This window comes from Platalea leucorodia, assembly GCF_965183815.1.
Source record: "Platalea leucorodia genome assembly, chromosome: 4".
In the NCBI taxonomy this organism is placed as follows: Eukaryota; Metazoa; Chordata; class Aves; order Pelecaniformes; family Threskiornithidae; genus Platalea; species Platalea leucorodia.
Window position 1 is genome coordinate 77,238,801 of NC_138826.1, and position 26,693 is coordinate 77,265,493.

The window sequence follows — 26,693 nt, forward strand, 5'->3', positions numbered from 1 at the left end:
CGAACATGTCCTCTATAGGTTTTTACTGTCTGCAGAAACTATCTAAGTACTAAGATAGTGTCTGATCATATAGCGCAAGTCTTTTTTTTTCTAACTAAACGGAATTTGTATTTTTAGCCTTTCTGCCACTGAATTTTTTAACGTTTTTCCTCATTCAAGTGAGTAGCAGTTTACTGAATCTTACAGCAGATGTTCAGTTGTAGCTTGTAGCCAAAGAGCTGATGATGTTACATCTTCAGTGAATTACATGGTAACGACTATCAGACTAGTGCCAGGACAGTATGTTTACTACATTATGTTTTGTAATGAAGGAAAAGAGGAATACCTGTAGGTGGCAATAGTACCGAAGCTGTAACCACATGCCGTTGTTGTTTTTTTAATTAGTAGATTACCATCGAGTTAATTTTCAAGTTAGCCTTCTGCAATTCCAATTCAATGAACTGATTTACTGATGCTGAAGGCCAGGACAACATTGTCCCTAATGTCTGACTGCAAATCTAAGTGCCAGATTCTCCACGCTACCAGCACTGTCTAGCTTAGGCAAATTCATAGATGGCTTTAGAAATTTTGTTTCAACATTTATCTATTAATTTATGTGTTTTCAATCAGCGAGTGCTGACACAGATTTTTAGTGCCAGTGTTGAGAGAAATGTGACGTTTTTATCATTAGCATTATTTTAACTCACAATACAAGAAGCTACAATACTATAGTCACAAATTACAGAATTCTGTCGGTGAACTGGAAAGATAAAAAGTTGTGTGTACCCGAAATAAAAAAAAACAACACTGTGCATGGACAGGGGCGCAAGTTACAGCTTGTGGTTGCTCTTTCAAGGTGAACTCGTGGCGCGGATGGGTAACAGCAGTATCTGGGGAGCATAATGGTGCCAGCTTTGAGGGCAGCCAAGGGAGGCGTGCCAGGAGCGTGAGCAGCAGCACAAGGGACCCTGTCAGGGTTAGCAGTCGATGGGCTGGTGCACTCTGGGTTTCAGCTATGCTCCGGACAGACCTCAGGCATCTTGTACGTGGGCTGCCGTAATCTGGGATTGCTACAAAATACTCTGGGAGGTGTGACTGGCACCAGGTCTGCCGGAATCAGAGCAGCATTCGTGTGGGTTGCGCGATGCATTTTGCAATGCATTTCTTGAGTAGGAACACGGCTGAAGCGTCAGAAGTTACTAATTCAATTGGTCATTGCACTGCGATGCACTGGATTTATCACTGCAGTGGTTAAAGACCAACTAGGATTACAGAAGTAGTGTAAACAACTGCACAGGTACAAAGTAATAAACAGTTCTTAATTTACAGTCTATATCAGTATTTCTTCTGCATTGTTATTACTTGGTAGGTTATTTAAATGCCTACCAAAAATTAAGTAATATCTTACTTTGACACAAATAGTTTGCATTAGATGAGGCAATGCTAACTGAATTGGAAAATCTAAGTTCTATTTATGGCCCGTTATCTGTGGTGGCATTTTTATTAAATTCCACAAAATGAGGAAGCGACACATCCACTCAAAATTCTAGGTGCCACTACAATAACTCTTTGCCCAGAATATTATTTTCTGGGGGAGTCTAATTTATGCATTTCAAGTACTTTGCTGGTTGATAATAGTTCAAAATAAAGAACACTTTTTGCAGAAATTTAATCATTACCTTCAGCTATGAATGCCCATTGCTCAGAGAAAATTGTCCCTGTAATTGTGCTACTGTTTTAACTGGCATTTTAATTAAGGCTCTTCTGCTTATCAGTGTAAAACCAGGGACCGTTTGTTGTGCACCTGAATCCACTGACTGAAATGAACAAGCTGAAGAAATGAACTCCATGTAAAATGTCGGAGAGTTATTTGAAATAATGAAATAGTTGCAAGTGCCAAACTAACGTGAAATCAAAGTGAAAGAGAGCAAGCCTGTTGTGACTCTGGGAGCAGCAGGTGAGGTGGTAACTCTGTGACCTACTTTGCTGCGCTGATTTATTGGCATTAGTCATCCCGGTAGCTGAAATCCAAAATTCCACCTCTATTGATATTGTTACCCAGATGTTTGTAAAGGAAAGTCCATGATGGCGGTTTCAAGCACGGCTGTGATTTCTCTCTCTATGATTCACTATACCTGACTAGACTTGTTGTCCTAGAAGGTTAGCATGTTGTTCTCCTTGACATATTTTATCCCTCTTTTTTCAATTCTTTTTGTTCTGCAGCTTCAAATAGTCCAGGCCTTTAAGAAAACTTTTATGGTAGTGGAATTCAGCAGTCATATATCAGGAAAAAAATATAGCTAAGACTAAGCTTGCAACTGGTGTGCGTAGGTCCTGTATTTAATTATTGATACTAAATTATTTGGACTACCTTGTACCATATGCTTGCTTTCTCAGCAGTCTTAGAGTTCAGCCTTGCGAAGGAACAACGTTACAGCCTCCAAAGGTTAAGAAAAATGAGCAGCCAACACACATTAGAGGGATTTTATAACAGTAGTGGTGGGTGGAAACAAGGTTAAAAACCTTTCTGTGAACCAAAGATCAGACACAGGTTTCTGTTGTCAGGGCTGGGAACTCAGTTAAAGAATGATGACCTCAGCTGACCTTAATTGCCTTGCTGTATAATGATCATAAAAAAGGGAGAGGCTTAGAAATACTGCCTTTGCTGTCCTTATATAAATGTTGGGCAAGGAATTACTGGGTTACATAGAAGCTGAGATTGACTTTTGTGTGTGCATGTGCATGCTTCAAATCTGTGCTATGTGTTTGTGGGTTTTTTTAATGTGATGTTTTAAAAAGATCGTGAGAGAATTTAAAATCTTGACTTGATTACACAGGTTACTTAACTACTGAGGAACCTGGGGGCCACCCATGATAATTGTGCTAGGCAATATAGATAAATGGTTTACAGACCAGCAGTAATGTTCTAAAAACACATTGCATCTTCTCAGTTTTACGACATGGGCAGATCCTACGCATAAGCTGCAGGGTTCATAGGGGATATCAAAACATCTTTCAGCAAGTTACAGACTTCTGTGTTTGCTATGCTGCCATTTGCCAACTCCTCGTTGTCCTGTGTTGCAGCAGCCCTCAGAGAGATGGTCCGTCCTGGGCCACGGTGGGCACAGGGCTGGGGAAAAGCACACCTGGAGGTCTTGCCTCCAGCTCTCTCCATGATGAGCATCTGTCTTTTGCCCTGCTTCAGGATACCGAAGGGAAGCATCAGGGCATGATGTTACATCTATCGGGAGGGATGGTGCAGTCTTCTGGGCCTCTTACAGTGACAGAGCTAACTAGCCTCTGACCCGGCCGGTCAGCTCCCACCTCCCTACCAGACGCCTTTGCCAAGCATGGTGGTATACAGCTAACGGACCCTGTAACCTGCCCTAACCCTCTCTTGGCCGCTGTGGGACTTGCGCAGCCCGCTGCACCCCCCCAGAGGATGGATGGACTCCCGGGGGGACTTCGCAGGTCAGCGTGCCGGGTGGTGCTGCCGTGTCTCACTGGCTGCTCTCAGCAGTTAGCGTGTTCCCCAGGGAACTTAAAGCGGGGGTGATGGTGTATTAAAAAACCAACATGCCTGTTGCTCTGAAAAATGCAAGCATATAGCCACTGCTCGAGTTTTCCCTCTCTCCTCTCTTGCTCTTCCCATACTGCTGCTTCCTACCCTGTGCTATTCCACATCCTATCGCTGTCTCTTCCTCGTGTGTCCAGATGATGGTGCAACGCATGGGTTAAAAATAAGTCTTTTGAATGAGAAGCATGTTTACAGCAACAGCAGACAGGGGAAACAAAAATCAATAGAAATGGTTTTCTGGTTCACAGTTTCGTTAATGTCTTCAGCTTTAAAGGGATTTGAGATTTTTGTGAGGTAAATGACCTGTTGCGGGCTACACAGGCATTTCGAGTTACGTAAAAATTTTAAGGCATAATAGTATGTTCATGCATATTCCTGCTCCTGGGGATGTGAAAGGTTACTGCAGATTTCCTTTCCTATTGCTATGCACTTTATTTCGATTCTTGGAAAATATGGATGAAGGCGAAGGTAGCAGCTGTTTCAGGAGGCTGCCTGTGAAGCAAGAAAGTTTTGTCAAAGTGTTTTAGGTACCTTCTTCCAATCTTGTTCCATCCTGCACAAGAGCAAGCGCCAAGTACCACGTGCTCTCCTGGTTTGTCTGTCAGCTTCTTATGTAGGATTTGTCTCTGCTTCTTGGGTAAAGGCCTCCAAGTAAGCCTCAGCTGCTGAGTCTGTTCCCCTGTCCCCACCCCTGTCTCCATTTCGTAAAAATGCACCTGGAGAAGGGTTACAAAAACGTATGTGCCTCAGTAACTTCCCGTGACAGTCCCCGGGGTCCTGTACAAGCAGTGTAACATCTGAAAATATTTGAAAAACAGTAACAGCAAGATGGAGCTACTGAAGGTCCATCTCTTCTCTTCCACAGATGAACTGGTGCGCATCAGTCCTTGCTGGGCATTTATCCAGGGTAACTGGCATTAGTAAATAAGGCCACAGGCAGATTTTAACAGGAAAAAAATAGCTTAAGAATTTATCATGTCATGTCAGCAGAGGCAAGAATATCTCTCGGCAGAGTTTTCCCCCACCCCACGAGTGGACAGAGCAGGATGCACGCCTGCGTGTCAGCTCCTCAAGGACACGGTAGGTGACATCTGCCACCCCAGCCTCCTTCTCCTCCTCTGCTGTTGCTGGAGGAAGGATCAGATGCGTAACTCCATGGCAAAGGAAGCAATGTCAGACTGAAAGAAAGTGCTCTCTGTCCTCCGCCTGGGACAAGAAAACATTCTTTTTGCTGGAGCTGCAGCTGAAACGTGTGCACTGCACACTGGTTTTATTTTTTTTTTTTTTTTTAGGCTTCCAGTTATCAATATACATTTAAAGATGAATGTTGACAAGTATGAGCAGATTGTTTACATTGAGTTCTCTCACCTCAGGGCAAATGTAAAACATGGTACTGCTGGATTACAGCTCGCCAACAGATGAGGTGGATTGTTTCAGGCAAGCGTTTGTGTGTCTTGCAGTATCACCTACACAGCAGATTGCTGAGTTTTGTTACGGTGCTTAGTATTGGTTATAACTTTCTCAGTGCCCACAGCCTTTTAACTTCCCTTGAAACCTGGTTGCTGCCACAAAATATTCCAATTTCTGTTATTATTATAACATTGAAATGACATAGCGTGGCCAAAACAAACCATCTGTGCTGACAAGAATTTCCATCAGTACACAGCTGAGGCATCAGCCTTCAGCAGAAGACGACACCCAGTTAACAACATCCATCTTCCTTACGATTTATTTCAAATTCATCTACCGCATCCATCCACTGTCTTCCATCTTTCAGAGAGGCTGACAGAAATGAGATTGGTTGGAAACTGTCTGAGGGGTGAAATTCATCCTGTGCGAAAACACGCAACGATACCCCTGACGGTCATCTGGAGCCCAGCGCAGAGAGAGCTCAAGACGTTCTGTTCTGGGAACAGTGTCATCTCTGATTTGTTTAATAGTATCACTTAGATGTATTTGTTTGTATTATATTAAGGCACAACTGCTATAAACAATTTATTTATATATATATATATCTCCTTCAGAGTGATATTTGAAAGATGCCTGTGTGTGTCAAGTCTTTCAAGTAAGTCACAAAATCAAAGGATGCAGAAGGATCAAGGTTGAATATTAACAAAAGATTGCAGCGGGAGGCCTTTCACACTCCCTGTTTAGCAGTGTTAGTGCTGTGGCCATATCTGAAAGTTATCTCTGCGTTTTTTTTCTGTTATTTTGTTAGCACTTCACCTTGATACTCTTCAGATCTCTTTTAAGGAAAGACAGATTAAAAATGAAGTAAAAAGACCAAGTAGACTATCCAGGGAAAATTAAGTTTTATTAAATGATGCACATACTATAGCCCTGAGTGATGGATAATTCCGTAAAATATGAGTGTGCCTCTGAAATAACTTTACGGAAGAGCTGTTGGCCAAAAATTAAGTCAGTAACTTGTATGTGTGCGTTTTTAAAACCTGGAAAATGGTTTCCATGTTCTCTCTTAGGTGCCACAGGATCTGACAAGGTCAGCATATTCTTCAAAGTACTTGCATAAATACATCAGTGTTTTTGCAAAACTACATGAAATTCAAAGTACAAAGAATTAGCCCCCAGTATCCATTGCAACATGTATCTCACCTACATGGTAAACTCTGCCACAGCTGCTCCAGAGACTGATGCTGACCAGTACTGACAGCGTGATCCACAAGGTCTAATGAAATTGTGATGTCTCATGTGGAGGAGTCCCCATATGTCTAAGCAGCAGCACTACATGCTGATCAAATCCTTGGTGATCAAAATCAGTTTAATTACTATCATTAGATTTGAATCAGAGAGGTAACATACATGCAGAAACCTAGAGACATATTTCAGAAATTTCTTATGGGGAAAAAACTCTCATCGTGTATATGGTTCTTAGGTAGCTTTTCTGCGCTCATTCAATGAAATCCTAGTAGATGGAATTAGGAAAAGCCAGGTAGAACAAATTATGTATTTCTTCTCTCCTCCTGAGACACTCTCCTGGTGGAAGTGCTCCTGCTAGCTTGCAGCCGACCTGTTAATATGAAAACACTGCAGCTGCTCCGTATTAAAACTGCAAGTTTTCATACAGCTTCTCATACTTGTGATTCAAGAAATGATGCTATTGCGTATTCTCTATTTTATATATGTATATGTATGTATCTATAAATATATGTATTTATGTATATAAATTCTAGCTTGAAATAGCTAGACACACACAAGTAAGTGTCACTGAGGGCTCCATATCTGACATTCAAAGGTATCCAAGTGCCACAGAATTTGTGGTGAGAAGAATTTCAAATTTACTAGTGGCTGAAAGCAAGATTTTATCGCACACCTCCAGCAGGACTGTAGTAAACTACAGACACTGATGCTGCATCTTATTTGAATAGTTCTGCAAAACATGAGAAGAACTTGCTCGCTCCAATTACGGGACTGATTTTTTTTTTTCTCTACTTTAATGGCTGTCCACAATTTATTGAACTAAAACCCATCGGCAACAACAGAAGAGATTTGGGAGGGTCCTTAGCTGTTGAAAATTGGTAATGCTCACAGAAGTTAAAAGGTTTGTCCTAATTTAGGACATTTTAAAAATCTGTTGCAAGAATTAATTACTAGAAAACAGCTCAGAAACCTCTCCAGTCAACCCGTAACGTGCAAACAGGTCCACTTATTTTTTTTTCTTCTTGGGACAAAAATGTCCTCTTCAAGATTGGTACATCCCTTCTCAAAAAAGCCCCAAAAACTCCTGTTAACTTTCTTCCCACTGCCCTATTTTACTATTTACTCTCCATCCAACACAGTGACCAGTTGACAACTGCTCAGCCTTTTGGCAGGCTGAAGTCAAGAAGACACAATGTGGGTGTTCCCCCTACGCGCCGCGCAGTGCCACATGTAAACTGCTCGCTCTGCCTGTAAAATGCTGTAAGCACTGGGGAGGCATAAATTAATAATGTGTGGTTATACATCTGCATGTCTGTAGAATACCTAATGAACAAAGAGAAGATAGCTTGAGCAATGTATTTTTAACGTCAAAGTTTTCTGTCTTGTGTTTTTCTTATTTCTGGGATTACGGCGCAGTATAAAGACACGTTGAAAATAGTAGGGGTTCGTTTGCTGGAAGTGTCGTTCACAGCTACTGAGGAATATTGGAAAACTAGGGGAGGGGGAAATGCTCATGTGCACGTGTTTACCAACACACGTTTGTATGTGTGTAGATCTAGAAGTTACGAAAGGAAACAAGAGGGCTGCGTTAGGAAATTTTGGGGGAATCAAGTCAAAAAGAGGTTTCTTGCAATGCAAACAAGTTGCAGGGAGTTTAGCTCTGTGCATGGTAAGAGGAAAGAAAAAAAAGTATCCGTACACAGAAAGCACCCTTGTAGGGGAAAAACCTGCTGATTTGGGGTCTGTTAATCTCTTGTGGTTTTAAATCGCTGTATGATTTTGTTAGATGGGCTAAAAATGTCTTGCTGAGAGCAGTTACTAAACATTTGTTTGTTTTTATTCTCACCTGAAGAAAAGGATTCACTTTAAACTACTTAAATGCTTAGAGACATTGTTTAACTTTCAAATGTTTACTCTGCTGCCTGTCTCCATTCACTGCAGAGGAATGCAAGAATTCCCTGCTGATTTAGTTGAGCTTATCTACTTCTTTTCTGCATCAGTGAAGCTGAGTTGTGTACAGATGAGCCCTTATTTTTTACTGTTGGGTGCCTTAGAAAAATAAATACATTATGGTTTTGGGTACTGACCAGACGGAGTCCAGATAACTAAAGGAAATTTCATTATCAGTAGCAAGAGGAAATTTTATACAGATTTAGTGAGGCATCCCCTGGAGACGACACATTCCTAGAGAAGAGGAGCATAGCTTTCCTGCTGGGTCGCTTAGTTATATATAAAGATTTTCTCCCTTTCCTAGCAAAGCAGATAATAGTTTGCATACCTCAGATGTTTTATCTCCACAGATGTTCTAATGCCACATTTGCATTATTCTTGGTCCTTCAGGCAGTCCTGTTAGTTTTCATCTTTCCCTCATCATAATTTCAGCAGCTGGTATTATGATACTCTCATAATTGCTGATCTCAACTTCACCAGAAGATTCACTCTGAAGCTTCCTGATAGGTTTTTGCTTGGATGAAGCTGTTTGTTATTTTTCCGAAGCCTGAATGAATCATACTGTTATGGAAGTTCTGTTAGAAAATATGAAAATAGTTCATTTTAAAGGTTAAATAGTTCATTTTGGGGTGCCCATGCTTTTACAGATTTCCATAAACGTTAGATGGCTTAACATTTGACTGTATCCTCACTGTATCCATATCTTTTACAAGGATAATTAACCTTTATAAAGATCCACAGTATACTGATTTTGAGAGTCTTTGGATACAAACGTACCCAACATGCTATGACACAATTAAACGCTTGGCAACTAAGAATGTGATTGCATGATCAACTTTACTCCTGACTTCTGACTTCTGCTAGGTTCTGCCTTCTGCCCTCAGGCATGATTGCCTGCCCGCTTCCCTGAATCAACACCACGGCTTGAGGAGCTGTGCAGCCAGTCAGATGGGGGAGCTTATGAAACTAATCCGTATGTGTTTTTGCAATCTAATAATGTATTTTGTTTTGGCAGAAGTAGTTTTCACCTGGATCAGTTCTCTGACCAGCTCTACCATTGTTGCATCAAAATTACCACCCAGCCTCAAGGATAAGATACTAGACCAAACACAGGCATTAAAGGTACATCTCTCTGCCCTGATAATACATACACACGTAGCATTACAGGCTACCAGTCATCAATTCTACATACTAACTCTGAAGCAGTGGCACCCAAGCGGTCAGTGGATTTTGTTGCAGCTTAAGTACATAGTATAAATAGGCCACTGCCTGTGAGCAGCTCGCATGGGTTGCTTCCAGGTCGGTATCAGTAACCGGCCATTTCTGTTTATGGCCCTGGGGCCTCCGATACCTTCCCCTGCCCGTAGTTTCAAGGCCGCTGATGTCAGCGGTGGCTGTGCTGCCAGGAGGCCCCACCTGTAGCTGGGATGGTTCTTTATCTACGCGACAGGGGCATATGCAGGCAGCGCCCTTTTGCAGCTGGTTGCTCTCACTCTCTGTGCGGTTACAGCAGAGCTGCAGGTATGTGGCCAGGGCGACTTTGCTTACCAGCCAAGGCACAACTGTGCCTTTCAGCTTAAGCAAATCCTCAAACCATGCCTAGAGTTTCAGCGGCGCAAAACAGAACTGCTGGAAAATGAGAGGTTATTTTCATGAAAACTTGTGGCAGAAATTAAAAATAAGTGAAATGGAAAATGAAAAAAACCCCTCTCTGAAGAGTTTTTTCCTGTTAAGTTTTCAAACAGTGAAAGGTTTGTGATATGTTGTTTTAAAAGATAGAAAATGTGAGAAAATGTATCGTTTAGAAATAAGACAACCCTTCATTGAAAGAAATGCAAGGTTTTGGTGAGTGTTGAAGAAGAATATTCTCTGTTGTTTCGTAATTGTATCAGACGTGTGCATTTGAGGTGCTGAAAATCGCTGGAATTGGAGAGCGTCAGAGTGAGTTGCAAGGTAGGCGCTTTCCCTTCGTGTCCTGTGTCTTTGCAATACTACTTGTTCCTGAAGGGTTTGTCTTGATTTGTGCAACACAACTTCTCCTCGGCTGTGCTACTTGGTCGTAACTTTTATATGCCTGGGCCCTAGAATTCTTAATTACTTATAATATATACCGTGTTGCTATTAGAGTTTTTATGTTGCTATCAGAGTTTATATATTGCTCTAGTGCTTTCTACTAAGGCTCCTAATTACAAGCGTTTCAAAACCTACACGTAATAATTAATCTTTATTAGCAGAATAGGAAAACTGGAACATTCCATTTCTCCCCTTGTAATACTTCAAATAAAATTGTTCATAAGGCTGTGTATGTGTGTGAGATACACACACAAACACAAATTTAAGGCAACATTGTAAAAGAACAGCTTCACTAGTAAACCTATAATTATGACAGTTTTTTCCTCTGTTTTGATTTGTAAGCATGTGCCTGCGAGATTCTTGTTGATAATCTCATGCCTCTATACTGGGCTTCAAAAATATGTCTGACATCTGTAAAATTGTTGGCCTGAGGTGGTTACAAAAAAAGAAGTGGGGAGTTGCTTGTAGCTTGAGCAGAGGCAATTACTTGCCGACCTTCCAGATCAGACCAACCCAAACCCTGCTGCCAAAACTGTTTGGTTTTTTTTTTTTTTTCAGGCAGGAAGAGGGACAGCTTCATCTTTCAGGGATGCTTGAGGCTGGCTGGTGATGGGCAGGGCTGAGGACGCGGTGGGCACTGGAAGGGCAGGGGGGTTTCAGTTTCTTCCAGCCGCAGAGCTGGCTGGCTGCTGCAGGGTGTCTTCTGCAGTGCTGTCAGGCGTCTGCGGACACTGAGGTTTTCTGTGCTTCTGTTGCCTTAGGATTGCTTTACATATAAATGCTTTATCAACATAGCTCTATTGGTTAAGAAGGTAAAGAAAAAGAAATCCTGCCCTTCATGGATATAACTTTAGTAAGAAAAGCTCAGTTACAGTTATGCTGGGAGAAAAAGTATTGTTCCAGAAAGTTATGTTACTGTACAGCAGAATACGAATTTTTATTGGAAATGTTGTATCTCTGCCGTTCTGTTTTCTAGTGATCTCATGCGGTAACATTTTCCATTCATGGAATTTCAGGGGGAAACTCCCCTGAAATGCTAGGACTCTACCTTGTGTTGCTACAGTTTCCAAAAACAATGCAAAATAAGCTGCTTATATATTCCTGCTGAAACTCAGGTCCCAGGGATAAGAAAATTGTACTGTATGATATCTTGTACATTTCACTGGCTGTACAAGAAGAAAGCAGAAGACTTAAATCTTTCAAAAATTGTCCCCAAAATTTTGTAATGAATAATAGCTTATGAAATTATGGTTTTAAAAGGCCCAGAAGGGTGAGCATGAGTATATGTTAAAAATTTGGATTTATTTTTTCTGCATAAAATCTGTATTCTCTGACAGACTACTCTGAAGCATCTGACAGCACCAGGATAGTTAAAAATAGGAATCATGTTATATCTTACCACTTGTCTCCATGGTCAACTAGTCGCATGTCTGAACTTACTAAATCTAAATTCCAATCTAAATCATGATTCCAATAGTCATAATTATATAGTTCTGATACAAGAACGTATGCGTACTCGTGCTGCAGTTTGATATTGTTAATACTTACATGCAGGAAGTTATGAAGCTCTGCCCCTATCTTTGGGATAGTCGTAGTGAGTGACTTTGCTGTGGAATATGCAGAAATATGTGATAAAGGCCTTGCATATTGAAGCAATTGGCAAAACTTTAATCAAGGGACCTGGATTTTTTCCATAAAAAGCATTATAAAATGAAAGTAAAATGAATGTAATACCTGTTAGCAATTCAGCCAAGAAGCAAATACAGCAAATACTTTATTCAGTGAAAACTATCCTGTAGAATTATATAGTAATACATAGTAATAACCCAGAACCTGCTCCTTGATAAATTACTATATTTAGATGGGTAAAGGGAGTGTTTAAATGACGGTTGATACAAATTTCCTTAGTGTAATGCAAATGCCTATGCTACGCTGTGTTTTTTTGTTTGCAATTTGCTGCCTTTAAAATATTTGTTGTGAAAATGAGGCACTTGGAAAATTTATGCCAATTAAACATAGGGGCATTTGGGCTTTTCTGCTTAGTTGATATTAATCTTTCAAGTCCCTGTCACCTGGATCAGAGCTGAATGTCATATGTTTAGGTCTGGCAGATTGAGAAATAAACTGGAAGGAGCTTTCTGGTTTTATTACACTCATCTTAAATGGGCTCTTAACCATATCTATCTAATGGCTTTTATTAATGCCTGGTTAACCCACCAGGTAACTGACTTCACGCACTTCCTTGTTCACCTGGTTTTAAAGGAAAGCTTTCATATTGCATTGAATTAGATTTAGCAGAACCACAGTTAGATGACTTGTAGGTGGTTGACTTTGATAGTGCTGAGGGTACTTGAGCTTCACGTCCCTGTAACTTGCATCTCTGTAGACAGAGGGTTGCAGCAGTGAAGCCCAAAGGGCTGCTGCGTTTTAACAACACTCACCAGGGAGAGGTGTAGGCTTACTTGTATAATCATTAATTTTTCCATCCTCTCATAACCCATCTGTGTTTTCTGGTTGACTGGCAAAGAAGTCCTAATCCTGCATTTGACATTGTCTCTTGATACGGAAATAATTGATGTCACACATTTAGCATGACATAACTTATACAGAGCCACAACCATGCAATGCGCTTCATAGACAAATAAAACTGACAGGTTCCTTATCCAGCACAATCTGCAATCTCTGTGTCCAACCATCGGCCACAAACCGAGCTGGGATGTCTGCGAAGCTACAGCCAGAAAGCAGTAGGGTGGAAGCTGTGGTGTATTGACTTACAGAGCCTTTAGGAGCTCAGATGTCAGCTACCCAGCTACGTGCCACTTCACCGGGGCTGCATGCACTTCTCCGAGCAGTGGGTAGAAGTGGCACATCCTGAGAGCAATTCTTGTGCTCATGGGCTATGTCTAGTTTGAGGTTTCGGCTTATTTGTTTTAATTTGGGATAAAAGGTGGCACTTGATGGAACCACCAGGATATGCAGTAATAGGAGATTCAGGCTGGCTGTCTTCTGGCTGCAGTCTGAACGGTTTGGATGCAAGTTCACGTTCGTGTTTTGGAATGGGGTACACCTTTATGCGCCAACAGGCTGCAGCTGTTGGTCCTGCATACCTCATGGCAACATCAAAGCGGCTGATTCGGGACAGACAAGCTGAGTACACTTATTCCCAGAAGGGCTCCAAGTCACATACTATGAGGCAGAAGAAAATTTGTAAGCTGATGAGCAGCAACCATTCACAGTGCCCGAGGGGGAATTCTGTACTTGGCTCTGCAACATGGGTCACCTTTAATGTAAATAGCTGGGCTTCGGGCAAGTTCTTGGGTATACCGAACAGCTGGCATTCAGCTCTGCTAAAAAGATGGTTCGTATTCACAGCATTTGAAATGCAAAACACTGCCACCATCCTGTAGGTACTATTTGCGCTATTGCTGTCGCTCAGCAGCAGCAATGAGGAATCATGTAGCAGAAATTCTCTAGGCTGTAGGAGAAGGAGGAAAGGCTTAAAATTGCCTCTCATCAGACAGCAAGGGACAGAGGACAGTAGGTGGGCAGGGGAAAGGGAGAAGAGGGAGAACTTCTGTTACCCTCAACTGGAATTTTTCACTTGCTTCTCTGTCCTTCACCCCCTATCAATGCATCTCACTAATACACGATGACAGTCTTAGTTTGGGAGTTTTTTGCTGTGTAGAAAATGGGTCCTCACACAGTGTCCATAGCTGTTATATCCTGAAAGCACATAAAACATTTTTTTAATGAGGAGAGGACAGGGGATGAGAGGAGTTGATTTAAAATTTTACTTGGATATCTGAATGTTTATCAACATCTTCTGAATGAACGTCACAGCTTGGCAACGCAATGTGTAAGTCTCAGTGTGATCCCGTGGTAGTTTGTGCTGGGAACAGACAAGCGGAGTGTCTCCTTTCCCGTGGGTGTGAAAGGCTCATGCTTTGGCAGATAAACTGAGAACCGTGACAGTGTGCTCACAGATAACTGCAAGACCGACGTCACTCAGCCCTGTCCCATTTGCCGTCAGATTTAGAAATGGCACTGGAAGTCTGTCATCACATAGACCTTTTCCCCGGAGGCTGGTTGCTACAAGCTTTTGGAAAAAGATTTGGAGGGCATGATAAAAAGTCTCTCATAAGAAGCCCCAGTATCCTGTTTAGAGTACAGATGTTACCATTGTGGAAAAAGGGACCTTCGCCTTCTTCCTGATTGTGCCTTTGAAATATACACTTGACACTGTATGTTTAATTTCTCCCAAAAACATCAGAACACAGCATTTAATAATAACAACATTCTGGAGAGCTCAAGGTTCTCCACAGAAGAAGGATATGCTGTGCTTCTCCTTTTACAAATGTGGTAAGTGGAAGTCCAAAGAAGTAAAATAAATCGCCAAGATCCAGATTCATGATAAAACTGGGAAGAGAACAGGGCCAAGCCTCAAGCCAGCCTCCTAATGATAGGATTTCCATGCCTTCCATCTCCATAAAGGTTTCCTTTATTGTGACGCTTACTTCCCAGCGTGTGTGCACGACCCCATCTATGGGATGACATCGTGTGGGAGTTGGGTTTTGCTAAGTAATCCCACTGTCACCACTGCCGCTTCTGCTCCCTCCATGGCCTATACATAAGTCAGTATAGATAATTCATGCCTCGCAGGTGGGACTGCTGTGTCTGCTCCGTGGGGCCACGCAGCGGGAAATGGATGGCACAGATGCAGCTTTCACGGGGAAGAGTGAGAGAGGAGTTGTCTGTAGAAAGCTCAGGCTCCACCGGACAGGCTTGCTTTGGGCAGTGCCTCCGCTGCCCCTCCAGGGATTGGATTTTCCTAAAACAGGGCAATGCAGGCAAACCCAATATTGATGTCTGTCCCTCTGAAAGCTGACTACAGTAGTGTATGCCCTTGTACAGTGATCTTAAGTCTAACTAGACTTTCCATTCCTACTTGGCATTATTTTTTAAAAGGTCACTTTAAACAGGTAGGCAAAATAATGTAAATGTCACGAGTTAAGCATTGTGGGTTGTGCCAGCATGCTGAAGTGACGGAAAGCACTGGAAAAGGATGAAATTACTCTGTGCCTCTAAGGACAGCTGGGCAGTCAGTGAGGGATTTTGAGGTATTTGAACTTTAAAATTAACGCAATGGATGGCTGGGATGGTTTAATGCTTTTATCATTAATTTAAACCATAGAAATTAATTTAAAAAATACTTTGTGAGAAGAACAAAGGATGAGAGAATTCATCTATGGGCTACCATTTCTATCTGTGTCACCGTGAGTCCAGCGTCACGCTCCTGCCAATATCTGGAAGGATTTGCTTTAGTGCATTGAAGGTTCAGCTGAGAGTAGGTGCAGTGCGTGGGAAGAGCATTTATGGAAACTCTGGGGGCTTTTGAAAATAACAGTGAGAGAAGTACCTGGTGAGGCTGTCAGAAGTACTGCGCTGTGCAGTATTCTGCCACGTTCGGGGAGTCATCTCTCTGTTTTGGAGTGGGGAAGGCGGGCTGTACACACCAGCTACGTGTGCGAGAGAAGGGGGAGTTGTCTTTGCTCAGCCAAGCAAAATGAAATGTATTCCGCAAGCATGCCATAGGATAACTGTTTCTGCTCCTGCTACAGGCCAGGAAGGGCCTAGCAGCACATGTGTGAGGGGGAAAAACAAAGCGGGAAAAGAGCAGCCTTTGGCCAGAGAATTGCGTGGCGCCATCGTTTGATGTACACCAGACTTACATTCTGAAGTCACAGATGGTTTAACTCCAACATATGAAAAGAACCATTTATTGAGATGTTTGCAAAGCGCAGCACCTGCAGAGACTGCCGAGATGGCAACAGCTCCTAGTTCAGCTTGTGTGGAAGGGCTCTCCTGAGCTGTGGGACAGGTGCCTCTACCCAAGCAGATATTTCTGCTCCACCATAACTTGCTGCTGTGTGCCGCAGTTGTTCCTAGTTGCCCAGCCCGCTGCCCCGTGGTCACAGCTCCTCCAGGGACCGCCCGGTGCCAGGGCTTTCGCTGCTGGTGCAGGACATGGGAGCTGTTGTTGCTGGTACGCGTGGCAGTAACTGCCACCGCTGAGAGCGGCGCCCAAGCAAACGGATCCGCAGGCTTGATTGGAAGGTGTGACTAATGCCACACCGAGGTCTTATGAGACTAACCGTATTATCCTCTCTTCTTAGAAATTACATTAGGAGAGAGCGCTTTCTTCGTAAATATATTAGTATGTATGCTAAGGCTACTGAGCCCAACCACGCAGGATATACCTCTAAGTATATATTGCACATCCCTGCCTCTTTTCATCTTGAAGAGAAGTTTCATCATTTTCTGGCTAGTCTGCTGGTATTATTTAAATAAAGCTGATATTATTTACATAAAACTCTTAAACTTTTGAATAAACTATGATTTATAATAAGCCTTGTATTAACTAAAGAGCCAAGCAGTTGAACCCTTTTATGTGCCTGTTTTCCAGCTACTTACCCTCTCTATGCTTTGATCAACTATACCTGGCAAGGCTTAAAAAAAACCCTGAAAAGTTTCTGCGGAAATAAGGATGTTTCATCCTAGGTGCTGGAAACTGCACAGTCCCCTTTGGAAATGTGCAATTACGACTTCAGTGAAAACCCCAAACCCACACCACCTGCCTGTTTAATTTCTTACTGACCTTTACCTCCAGAGTTCCCCACCCTCTGGCACATTTTGAGTCATGAATTTACTTTCACGTCTGAGCTGAAGGACTGAAGAAATCCAATTCCTGTTTTAAAGCTTTTTCCCAGCAGCCTTCCAACTTCAGCTATCTCATTCAGCTACATAAGAAGCATAGGAAGGATGGCAAGTCCTCACCTGTGCGCAGGTATCCTGTGCTAGTTTGGTTACGTTGGGCAAATAATGCTTCCCTTAGTAAACCCGGTCACTACTTAATTTGGGATAACTTTGTAAAAATTGGTGTTAGAGTGGAAGAAGGAACACCTGCCAAGAGGATGAGGTCTAGGATTTATTTCTACTTTGGAATTTCAGGTCATTCATGTTTGAAGACCTCATTGTGGGAAAACACCAAGGAGGCCCTTGTGTCAGATAATTAACCTCTGATAGTAGTGGTGTCTCAGAACAGAAGATTCCAATAAAAATGTAAATCGTGTCCGGGAAATATTTTTTAAAAGCTGCAAGCCCCCCCCCGGATAGTTAGCTGTGTTGATTTGTGTATGTTTATATATGCACATGCCTTGGGACTGTTGCTGTCTCCAACTAGAGAAGACAAGCAGCGTGACTCATGCATGACCATCGGAACACCTCTACCTAAAAGGTGAAGTCCTGCTGCTGTTGCAAGGGAGTCAGTCTGAAGGAGCTCCAGATGTACTTGGTGTAACGAGGCAGAAGTGGTAACCCAACTGTTCTATTTATTTCAGAAAAGAAAAAAGTACATCTGTACAGTTTAATGAGTGATTATAAAAACAGTATTCTAGTTACGCTTTCCAGTAGTTTAAAATGTGTTAAGTGATACTGATTTAAATGCATTCCGCAGCATAGGTGTTCTGAAGATAAATGCAAAAATCAGTCAGGAACTCTGCTCAACTTTAATTTTTTAATAATAATTAAGGAATTTAAGTGCATTGGCATATGCATGCCCTGGAAAACAAGTTTTCCTTGGGTGTTCACAAGTACGGTTTGAAGCTCCCCTGTGCTAGGATGCTGAAGGATTTATCTCGTACGTGTAATGGGCAGAAATGGGCACTGAATTGGTTGCGATGCTCCACTGACCACTTTGGAAAATGCAGACCCTGATTACTTAGTTGGTTTGACAGGATTTTTATAACATGTTTATTGTGGAAGCCTCTAGGTACCAAGGGCTTCCCAGCAGCAGCACTCAGCTGTGTCCATGCTGCCGCAAACAGTCTAAACCTTACAAGTGAATCTGCCCTAAAATGACAACATACTTAATACTTCTGGTTTCTTCCTTTCTTTCCTCTCTGGGCTTCTGAACCTCTAGGATTTGTTATGTTTGGTGAGGTTTCACTGTAGCCAGAGGGTCTAGATTTCTTTTAACAGAAGTCGAGACGGCCGCTTGATGGTAACTCCCTCCAAGAGCTGGAGCTGAACCAAACCAGCGGTTGTCCACAGGAGGAATGGGACTGTCACCCCTCTGTCCAGCCATACCTCTGGGAGATCATCCTTGCCCCAGCTTCAAATTTAAAAAAAAAAAAAAAAGAAAAAAGGGCAATTTATGGCCTACTCCCTCTGGCTAAAGCTCGCTCCCACTCTCTTTTCCCCTCAGGCGTCCTCCCTTTTTCGAAGGCGGGGGGGGGGGGGGGAACACCACAGCCCCGACTCCCTCACCACCCGACCGTTAGGCGCCACAACGCCCCCTTTGCGGCGGGAGCCGGAGCGCTGAGGGGTTAATGCGGGTGCGCCGGCTGAGGAGAAGCGGAGCGGCTGCCGCCGCGGTGCGGGAGGGCCGGGCACGCCCGGAGGGCGTGCCCGGCCCTCCCGCACCGCGGTGGCAGCTGCGAGCCCCTTCAGTGGCGCGGCCGTTGGGCTGGCGGTTGGGCGGCCGTTGACGGGACCCTTACCTGTGCGCGGGCTCTTGGCGGGCACCGCTGAGGGGAAGGCGGCGGCGGTGAGGCAGCATGCCGGGCAGCGACACGGCGCTGGCCGTGGATAGGACGTACTCGGACCCGGAGCGGCACCGGCGTTGCAAGGCGCGGGTAAGGCGTGTGGGGGCACGGAAAGGGCTGTCGGAGCCACCCTTGGAAGCAGGCGGCCCGGGGAGGCGAGGGTGGTGGGGCTGGGTGCCGAAAGGCAACTACCAACCTGTTCCCCAAGAGGTCTCCACGTTTGCTGCGTTGTCGGTCTAAAGGAAGTTTTTTATTTGTGCCCCTTTTTTTTTTCCCGTATTCCTACTTTAAATACTCTTTGGTACAAGAAAATGAAATTAAACTGCTTGTTGATATAACAGAAACCGATGTTCAAGATAGATCCGCAATAGAAACTAGTTGGAGGTGAGAGTAATAGAAACCTTACTCACCAAAGTCAACAGCGCTGATGATTTAATTAAGTGACTCTGTGTCTAGATCACACCGGTGGATATCTGGTTTTGGTCCTGTTTCTCAAGGTCTCTGTTTAATAAACTGTGGATCGGGTGATCGTATCTAGCAACAGAGAATGATTACAGTTCCCTTCCTGAAGTTACTTAGAAGAGGGTTGTGGCAGGGAAGGAGATCGACAGAAAAGGTGTGTCTGTGTGTGCTAGAGATAAAGTAAGAATATACTGTATATCCATGAGTATGGTGTTATGGGATAGTTTTTCTTGTGGTCTGCTGGCAAGTTCATCTTTCTTGATCTTACTCTTTTGATGGTTTGTTTGTACCATGTATGATAACTATGTATGGGCAATGCTTGTGATCCTTTAATATATTTAGTAGCCTTTGTGGTGAATGTCACGGTGATGAAGGTATTTGGCTCTCTAGTTTATGCACAGATTTCAAATTCTTACCTAAATGCTCAGCTCAAACAGGTGTAAAATAAATAGCTCTTTCTTCCCGTGCGCTGCAGAAAGACGTGAAGAAAAAGAAGGTTGCTCTAGCTGACTTGGGATATCAGCAGAAATTCTATTTTCTGTGCCATAGATGAGATCCTGCATGTGTCAATAAATGAGCTTTACAGTTTGAAGCGTAGGGATTAGTTATTTGTGAAGGAAGACTGTTTTTTGGGGGGAGAGGATTGTTGGGGTTGTTTTTATTTTGTTTTGTTATTTTTTTTTTTCCTGTACTGCATGTTAGCCATTCTTTCCATCTCTCCAGCCCGTGAATTGACCATGCTAGAAAGGAGATGATGTGCTTCAGATTGTTGCTGCATAATGGCATGTTTTAAAAATAGGTAACCCTATACACTGTACCTTTACTACTGGGGTCTACAATGCTTTTCATACCATAATCCGGGTGCACATGCTAGTCATAACCCAGTTAAAAATTTTATGTATTTCCTTTGGTTTTGGGTTTGTTTTTTTTTTTTTGCAAGTTGAAGTAAGTGATTTTTCTTCGTTGTTCTTGCTGTAAGAATAATGCGCTACCTAGCTTACTGTGGCTATGGAAGAAAGTGGCATACCTTCAAGGATGATTTTTGGTATGTTAAAGAGTTAAACCTGAAGCCTCCGCTCTATAGTCCAGCTGATCTGCTTAAAAGCATAAAGTATCATGGCTAACATTGTGTTGCGTGTTGGACTTATGTGTTGAAAAATAAAAAAAACCCTCATGCTTAAGACAATTTTATGAAAGCATGGGCTTTTATCTGATTTGGGGTTTCTTTTCATCAGGATTAGCCTCTCCTTCCCTTCTTGCAACCATGAGAACTGGAAATAGAACTCTCTAATGAGTTTGTAGAGTTGTGTGTAATTACATTGCTCCAGGGTTTGGGCTTTACAAGTTGTGTCAGATATCACAGAACTTATAATATAATTGCTAGAGGTGGTAGCAGTAGGTTCTATGTTCCAGATCATGGTAAGAGCTTGTGTTAAATCTATTTGTGCTTATTCTGGGCAAATAGGAATTTTTCCTGGGTAAATTGCCTGGATAACTTCAACATTCCTCTTACTGGGGGGATGGAAATGGTCAGAAGCTGGAGCAGCAACAGCTGATGGGATTGTGTAGGAAAGAAGCAAGAAAGCAGGATGCTGTTTTTCTTTTAGAGACTGAATAAAAAGCATCAGAGCAGCTGGAGTTAAAGCTGCCATTCTCAAACATTCCTGGAGAAAATCAACGCAGAGCATGAACACAGCAATACAGAGCTGATGGGAGGATGCTCAGAGAACCTGAACAAACCAGGGAGACTTGCTGGTGTGAAGAAAGTCTTGGAGTTGGTTTTGTCAGCAGAATAGGGACAGTGTATAGTAAGTAGGGTGAGATACAATTAATAAAGCCTGGGTGAAAGAGAGGTGTCAAAATAGTTGTTGGATCTTGTAGCCTGTATAACATAGGCAACGAAGTTCAGTTTTTGGGTGGGCAGGTTTTGAAGGGCTTCTCCAGCCCTGTAGGTTACTGCCTGTGTCTTTCAAGCTCATCTAAGGTTTTTTCTTATGAGAAAGTGTAGCCTTCTCTGTGGACAGGCAAGAAGACTGTTCCAAAATTGCAGCTGTATATATGATAGGAAGGCATCACCAAATTCAGTTTGCAGAAGTGCTAGAACCACTTACTGTGAATACAGTCTTCTGAGTTTGTAAATGGTAGACTCTGAGGGGAAAGGGATTTTCAAATTCCTGCTGCAGCTAAAAAGCTCCTTCAGTGTAAGGCAACAGGTCTCTTCAATACCTTCTTCTTTGAGGCTATTTGAAGTATAAGATATCCTGGGCTCTGCTAACAACTCTCCAATGAACGATATGTCACATTTTTTGTAAAGTTCACAGTGCCTGAAAGAGAGAAAACACTTTAATGAAGACCAGCTGAGTCATTCTTAAAATGGGGGGAGTCATTGCTGCCTAAGGAGGCAGGGTATTTTGAGGGAGAGGCTGGATTCCTGTTCTCTTCCTTGGATGAGTCGCAAGAGAGCCAAGCTATGCTGTGCATGGCAGCACAGAGTGGGTCATAAAACTACTATTGCTTGTAGCCTAATGGTATCAGTGCCTTACAGTTTTGATATTATTTGGTGGGCATAGATTTACAGTCATGTCATGCTTCACTGTGCTTCACACCCACTACTAGTCAATTCCTGCAACATTTCAAAAACTAATCAAAATCTTTCAAAATCAGGACCTAAGCCATGAAGTAGGACAAGATTTGGGAAGAAGGGTTGCATTTTTAGTTGTCATGCACCAAGTACTGTTCTTGCTGGCATGTAGCTTGCAGGACAGCTAAAGGGTGTCATGGTGCTTTCTTAAGGGACTTGTTTTTTAAGTGAGTACTGTGGTGGACCAGAGGTGCTCAGATTCTGGCTACACCGTGCTTCTTAGCCAGAAAGTCCGTGTAGAGGTCTATGCAATTGCAATAGTAATATTCCTGATGCACAAACTAGCTTGGCTATGCTAACTTATCCCTCATTGTGTTGACTTTTGCTTCTAGAGCATTGTGTCAGGACAGCCTTTCAAGGCTCTATTAAAGCTGTCATCTCTGAATGCTCACCACGTTGTCCTATTTAGACCTCAGAAACCTGTGTATGCAATTTTTTTGCTGCTGATCAGGGCATTGGTCTTCACTCTTGATCTCTTACCCCTTACAGTGCAACAATCCTCCACGTTTCATCACCATTATAAACTTATACATATGGCTTCATAGGAGAAAAATCCTTTTCTAATACAACTAAAACATGTGAGTTCCTTTATTGCATCCCATTAGAAGTCTATGCAGTGATATGTCCTGCTTTTAACAAGTACCAGATGCTTGAGAGAGAGATGCAGGAAGTCCAAACTACGTAATTTCTTGCACATTGGAGCCTATTCAGAACTGTCTCTTATTAGTGGTAGACTTATATTTGAACTGGTAAGAAGTCTTCCTTTATTTAAAAAAAAAAACAACAACAAAACAAAAACAAACCAACCAAACAAAAAAAAACCCCAAAACCAAAAACCCAAACTTACCTGGAACAGTTGTGGTTTATTTATTAAGAAATAGAGAATCTTAATTTCAATCTTCTTTTGCTTTCAGCCGTAGTGAGACTAGCAATAGAATCAGTGTTTTGTGGATGAACTGATTCTTACATAATCACACATACACACAAAAAAAGGCTTATGTTAAAAAAAAAAATACAGAAATCTACTTGCTTTCTAGTGATGAAAAATCATTCTGTGGAATGTCTCTTCTCATCTTCCCTGTCTCTCTTATGGTCCCTTCCATTCATCTTGTTTATAAGCGAGGCAGTCTTTTTAATAATCTCTCCTCATATGGAAGTCTTTCTAAGCCTCTAATCACTTTCATCATCTGTCCTTGGATTCCCTTTATTTCTTAAAATCTTTAGAGGAAATAACATAAAGGGACCTAGAAGGATTAAAAACATTTACCAAAAAAGCCCCCAAAACAAACAAACCAAACAAAAAAACCCAACCAAAACAAAAAACCACCCCACCAACAGTTTTAGGAGAAAGGGAGATTTAATCTCCTGGTGTTCCTTTGAATGCAAAGATCACTGTAGAAGAAATGCTTGTTCTGGGCTTTTGTGACTTGTAACCAAACTTCTAGATATTCTGTGCTCAAAGAACGTATGCACACTTTTCCCACAGTTCCCCTGTGTTTTGACATGAGATGAAAATAATTTGATGAGACAGAATATTGTTAAGACCTCCAAGCATTGGTTTTAAATCCACAGTGTATCTAGAACTGTGTGAAACCTGTCAAAGAGTAGGCTGCGTGATGCAGGAGTATTGGGAATAAGAGAGGGAAGCCACAATTATAATGTGAACCCCAAAAGATGGATTAGCTGGTTAGAACTGAAGAAAAGCCTGGTTTGTTCATGTAAAACAGTAATCATGTTTTGATTGTTTTGTCCTTGTAGAACTGTTTGGAAAACTGTAACTTCTTAATTCTTTTGCTAGTGCTAGAAAGGAATGTTAGGAAGTTTACAAAGCTGGTGTCTTTTTGGTATACTTTGAGCTTTGGGATTAAATACATCTAAAAGTTAAACATCAATGTTAGATGTAATTCATTGTTGTCAAACAAAAAAAGGGGGGAAATTGTTGCTGTACAGCTTAGTATGGTGTTGCTGTGCTCCCCTGGTCCTGCAAGGTGCACCTCTTTGGTATAGTTATAAGGTGTAAAGGTTGTATTGTCACCCAATCCATCTTCTCCCTTCCAACCCAAGACGACGGTTTTAAACAGTAAGTAGAAGTGGGGATGCATGTTTTTTTCAAGGTATAAGCTGATTTTTAGGTTTGGACGTTTTATACTTAGAACTTTCATAGTTCTTGGTCTCCACCTGGAAAATTCATGTCTCCAAGGATTGTACAGCGTCTCCTTTCCTTTGCTGTGCTTTTGATTCATCCTTATTGCAGTGGATGGTATTGCTTGCAGGACTGGGTTATCTATTATCGCCTTTTTAAATGTCAGGTATATTAAACAAAAAGGTCACTGGGGGAAAATCACCAACCTTCTGGTTTGCTTTCTTTTTGAAGGACATGTTTTTGTCCTTCTGTCAGGTTGCCAGTGGTGATGTAGGGGGATGCCAACAGCTCTAGATCCCTGGCTTGCTTAATGTCGTCACCTCCATAGGTAAGGCTTTAACTAGGCACCACCTGGCACAATGCATAGAGGCTGAGCCTTTAAGGTTTTGGCTGGATTTGACGTCTAGCATTGTCCAGGCTAAAAGGATTGCCACTGCCCGTTGTCCAGTTTTAGTTGTTTTGGCACGTTAGCAAGCGTGCAGCTTTCATCTTCACCCCCACAGTGAGTGTGGTTTTGGTAGAGACCTGTGTGGGAGATGAGTTTCTATGTAGCGTTGGGGAATGGTGAAACATAATCCTCACTTTTCATTTATGTATCCAGATAGAGAAATGTGCATTAAATAGCATTTGCGCTATTGCTAACGAGGGTTGCAAATATCTTTACTGTTGATAAATAGTTTTCTGCTTTTCCTTTAGTCTGAAAGAAGAGTGGAGGATTAATATGCAAAGCCAAAAATAAACTGCTGTTGTAAAGCCTTGACATATGGGACCTGGTATGCCACCGGGATGGCTTGTGGCTGTGCAGCTAACCTTTTTCAGACACTCAGCAAGTGAGAACTCCTCTAAGGTGGTTTTTGTTTGGTTTTTTTTTTTTTTTATATCATTGTACATAATCTAAGCTTTAATTTAGGGACAAGGATGAGAGTGGAGGGATGTCTCTACTGGCTGAGGTATAAAGAATATCTACAAATTGTGAGCTGTGATGCTGTTATTGTAGAAAGCTGAAATGAGGCTTTTTTTTTCCTTGTCCCCAAAAAATTCCAGAAAAGCTTAATAATATTGCGAGCCGGCCCACTTCATTATTGTTCTGTTTAGGTGTTGCAACTGGATAAAGTTCCAGACGGCAGAAGTTACAGAAACCACTGCTCCTAATATTTTCTTAGTTACCTCTGTATTGGACACTGAGAATATGGTGTACTTTAGTGAGCCTTTGATATAAAACATTTGGCATCAATTCTAAATACTTTTTGGTTAACCTTTATTATAGTAGGCACCTTTTCCTTGGTTTACCTATCCGTGTACAGTGTAGTAACAGTTACCTTCCTTTGTAAACTTTTGTTTCAGTAGCTGTGGATGAAGAAGTTGCGTAGGGATGGAAAGAATTAACACTGTGCTATTGAGTTAAAATAAAAACGTGATCCAAATAGTGCTGTATCCATTGGAACTTTTGATTGGCATCAGTGGCCTATGGAACCAATCCGAGATGAATTAGAATAGACTTATGGAAAATTCTCTACATATTATGTGTTCTTTACAGGATGGTAGACGCTACTTCCAGTTTGTATTATAGTCTCATCTAGCTTAAACCAGAATGGTGTGGGTGGGTTTTCATCTTTGTTTTTGTTTTGTAAATAAATGCTTTTGTAGTGGGTTTGGCTAAAAATGTATGGAAACCTGTTTAGTTTCCTGGCAAGGGTTGTGACGAAAAGAACAGCCAGTGTGTGTACATAGCTAAAGATTGCAACAATTAAACACTCTGATTATCTATGTCATGTGATTTTTGTTAAAGTTAATAGGACTATGGCTTTCAAAAAGGCTACTTGCATTTACAAGATACTACACCATTGGCTTCTCAAACTTCTCAAGATTTTTTTTTTTTCTCTATTGACTTGCTAATCCTGTGTTTAAAGCAAGGCTTTTCAGTTGAAGATGAAGCATTATGGTGGAAGTTGGTGTTTTGAAGACAGGGAAGACTGCAATGCTCTGGATTCAGTTTATATGCCCAGGAGGTGTTGATTTATAAGGTGAGACAAAGCATTGGGCAGAGCTGGTGAAAGTGTAAGTCCTCTATTCTTAAGAAAAAACTGGTATTGCTTACCACCACCAAAAAAGCAAGTAACATAGCTTACAGGAAATGTGAGGAGTCGGTGCTTTGGGGTCTGTAGATTATTAGTTTTTAAATCTAAGTGAATTTCTAAGCAGGCTTTCTGTGCTACGCTACAAGAATTACTGTGACAGGAAGAGAAGCCTTGTTAGGGTAAGTTGATGCAGCAAGTTTGTCTGGTTTTACAGCATTCACTCCTCCTTTTATTCCAAGTTATTCCGGTACATGTAATACAGAAATGACAATTAAGTTAGTGCTCATTGTTCAAATGCAAAATGATATACACATGCAGAAAATGTGCTGCTTTATACCAGCATGTCTGTACAGGTGAGTGATGCCCAAAGATCAAACTGACAGGCCAATTAGAATTGACTCTTAACATTTTTCTAATTCAGGGCAGTACAGCTTAGTAGCATACTGTACTGTAAGTGTGCTAAGGACTTCCAAAGATGTGCTGCTTCGCCCTCACTTCCTAGGCAATAAATAACAGGAGGTGGCTGTTT

At 42.0% G+C, this 26,693-nt stretch overlaps 1 protein-coding gene across 3 annotated transcripts in view; it reads left to right on the top strand.

Moving 5' to 3' along the window:
* Positions 1–26,693, top strand: part of TMCC3 (transmembrane and coiled-coil domain family 3) — a 104,188-nt gene that overhangs the window by 37,777 nt on the left and 39,718 nt on the right. Inside the window, exon 1 of one of the 3 annotated variants that reach the window (XM_082308818.1) lies at positions 18,809–18,930. The exons of the other annotated variants lie outside the window; for them this stretch is intronic. Coding sequence (XP_082164944.1) covers positions 18,853–18,930 — 78 coding nt within the window. The 5' untranslated portion in view covers positions 18,809–18,852. Of the gene's footprint in view, positions 1–18,808; positions 18,931–26,693 lie in introns of those variants that run through there. 3 annotated transcript variants of the gene reach the window in all.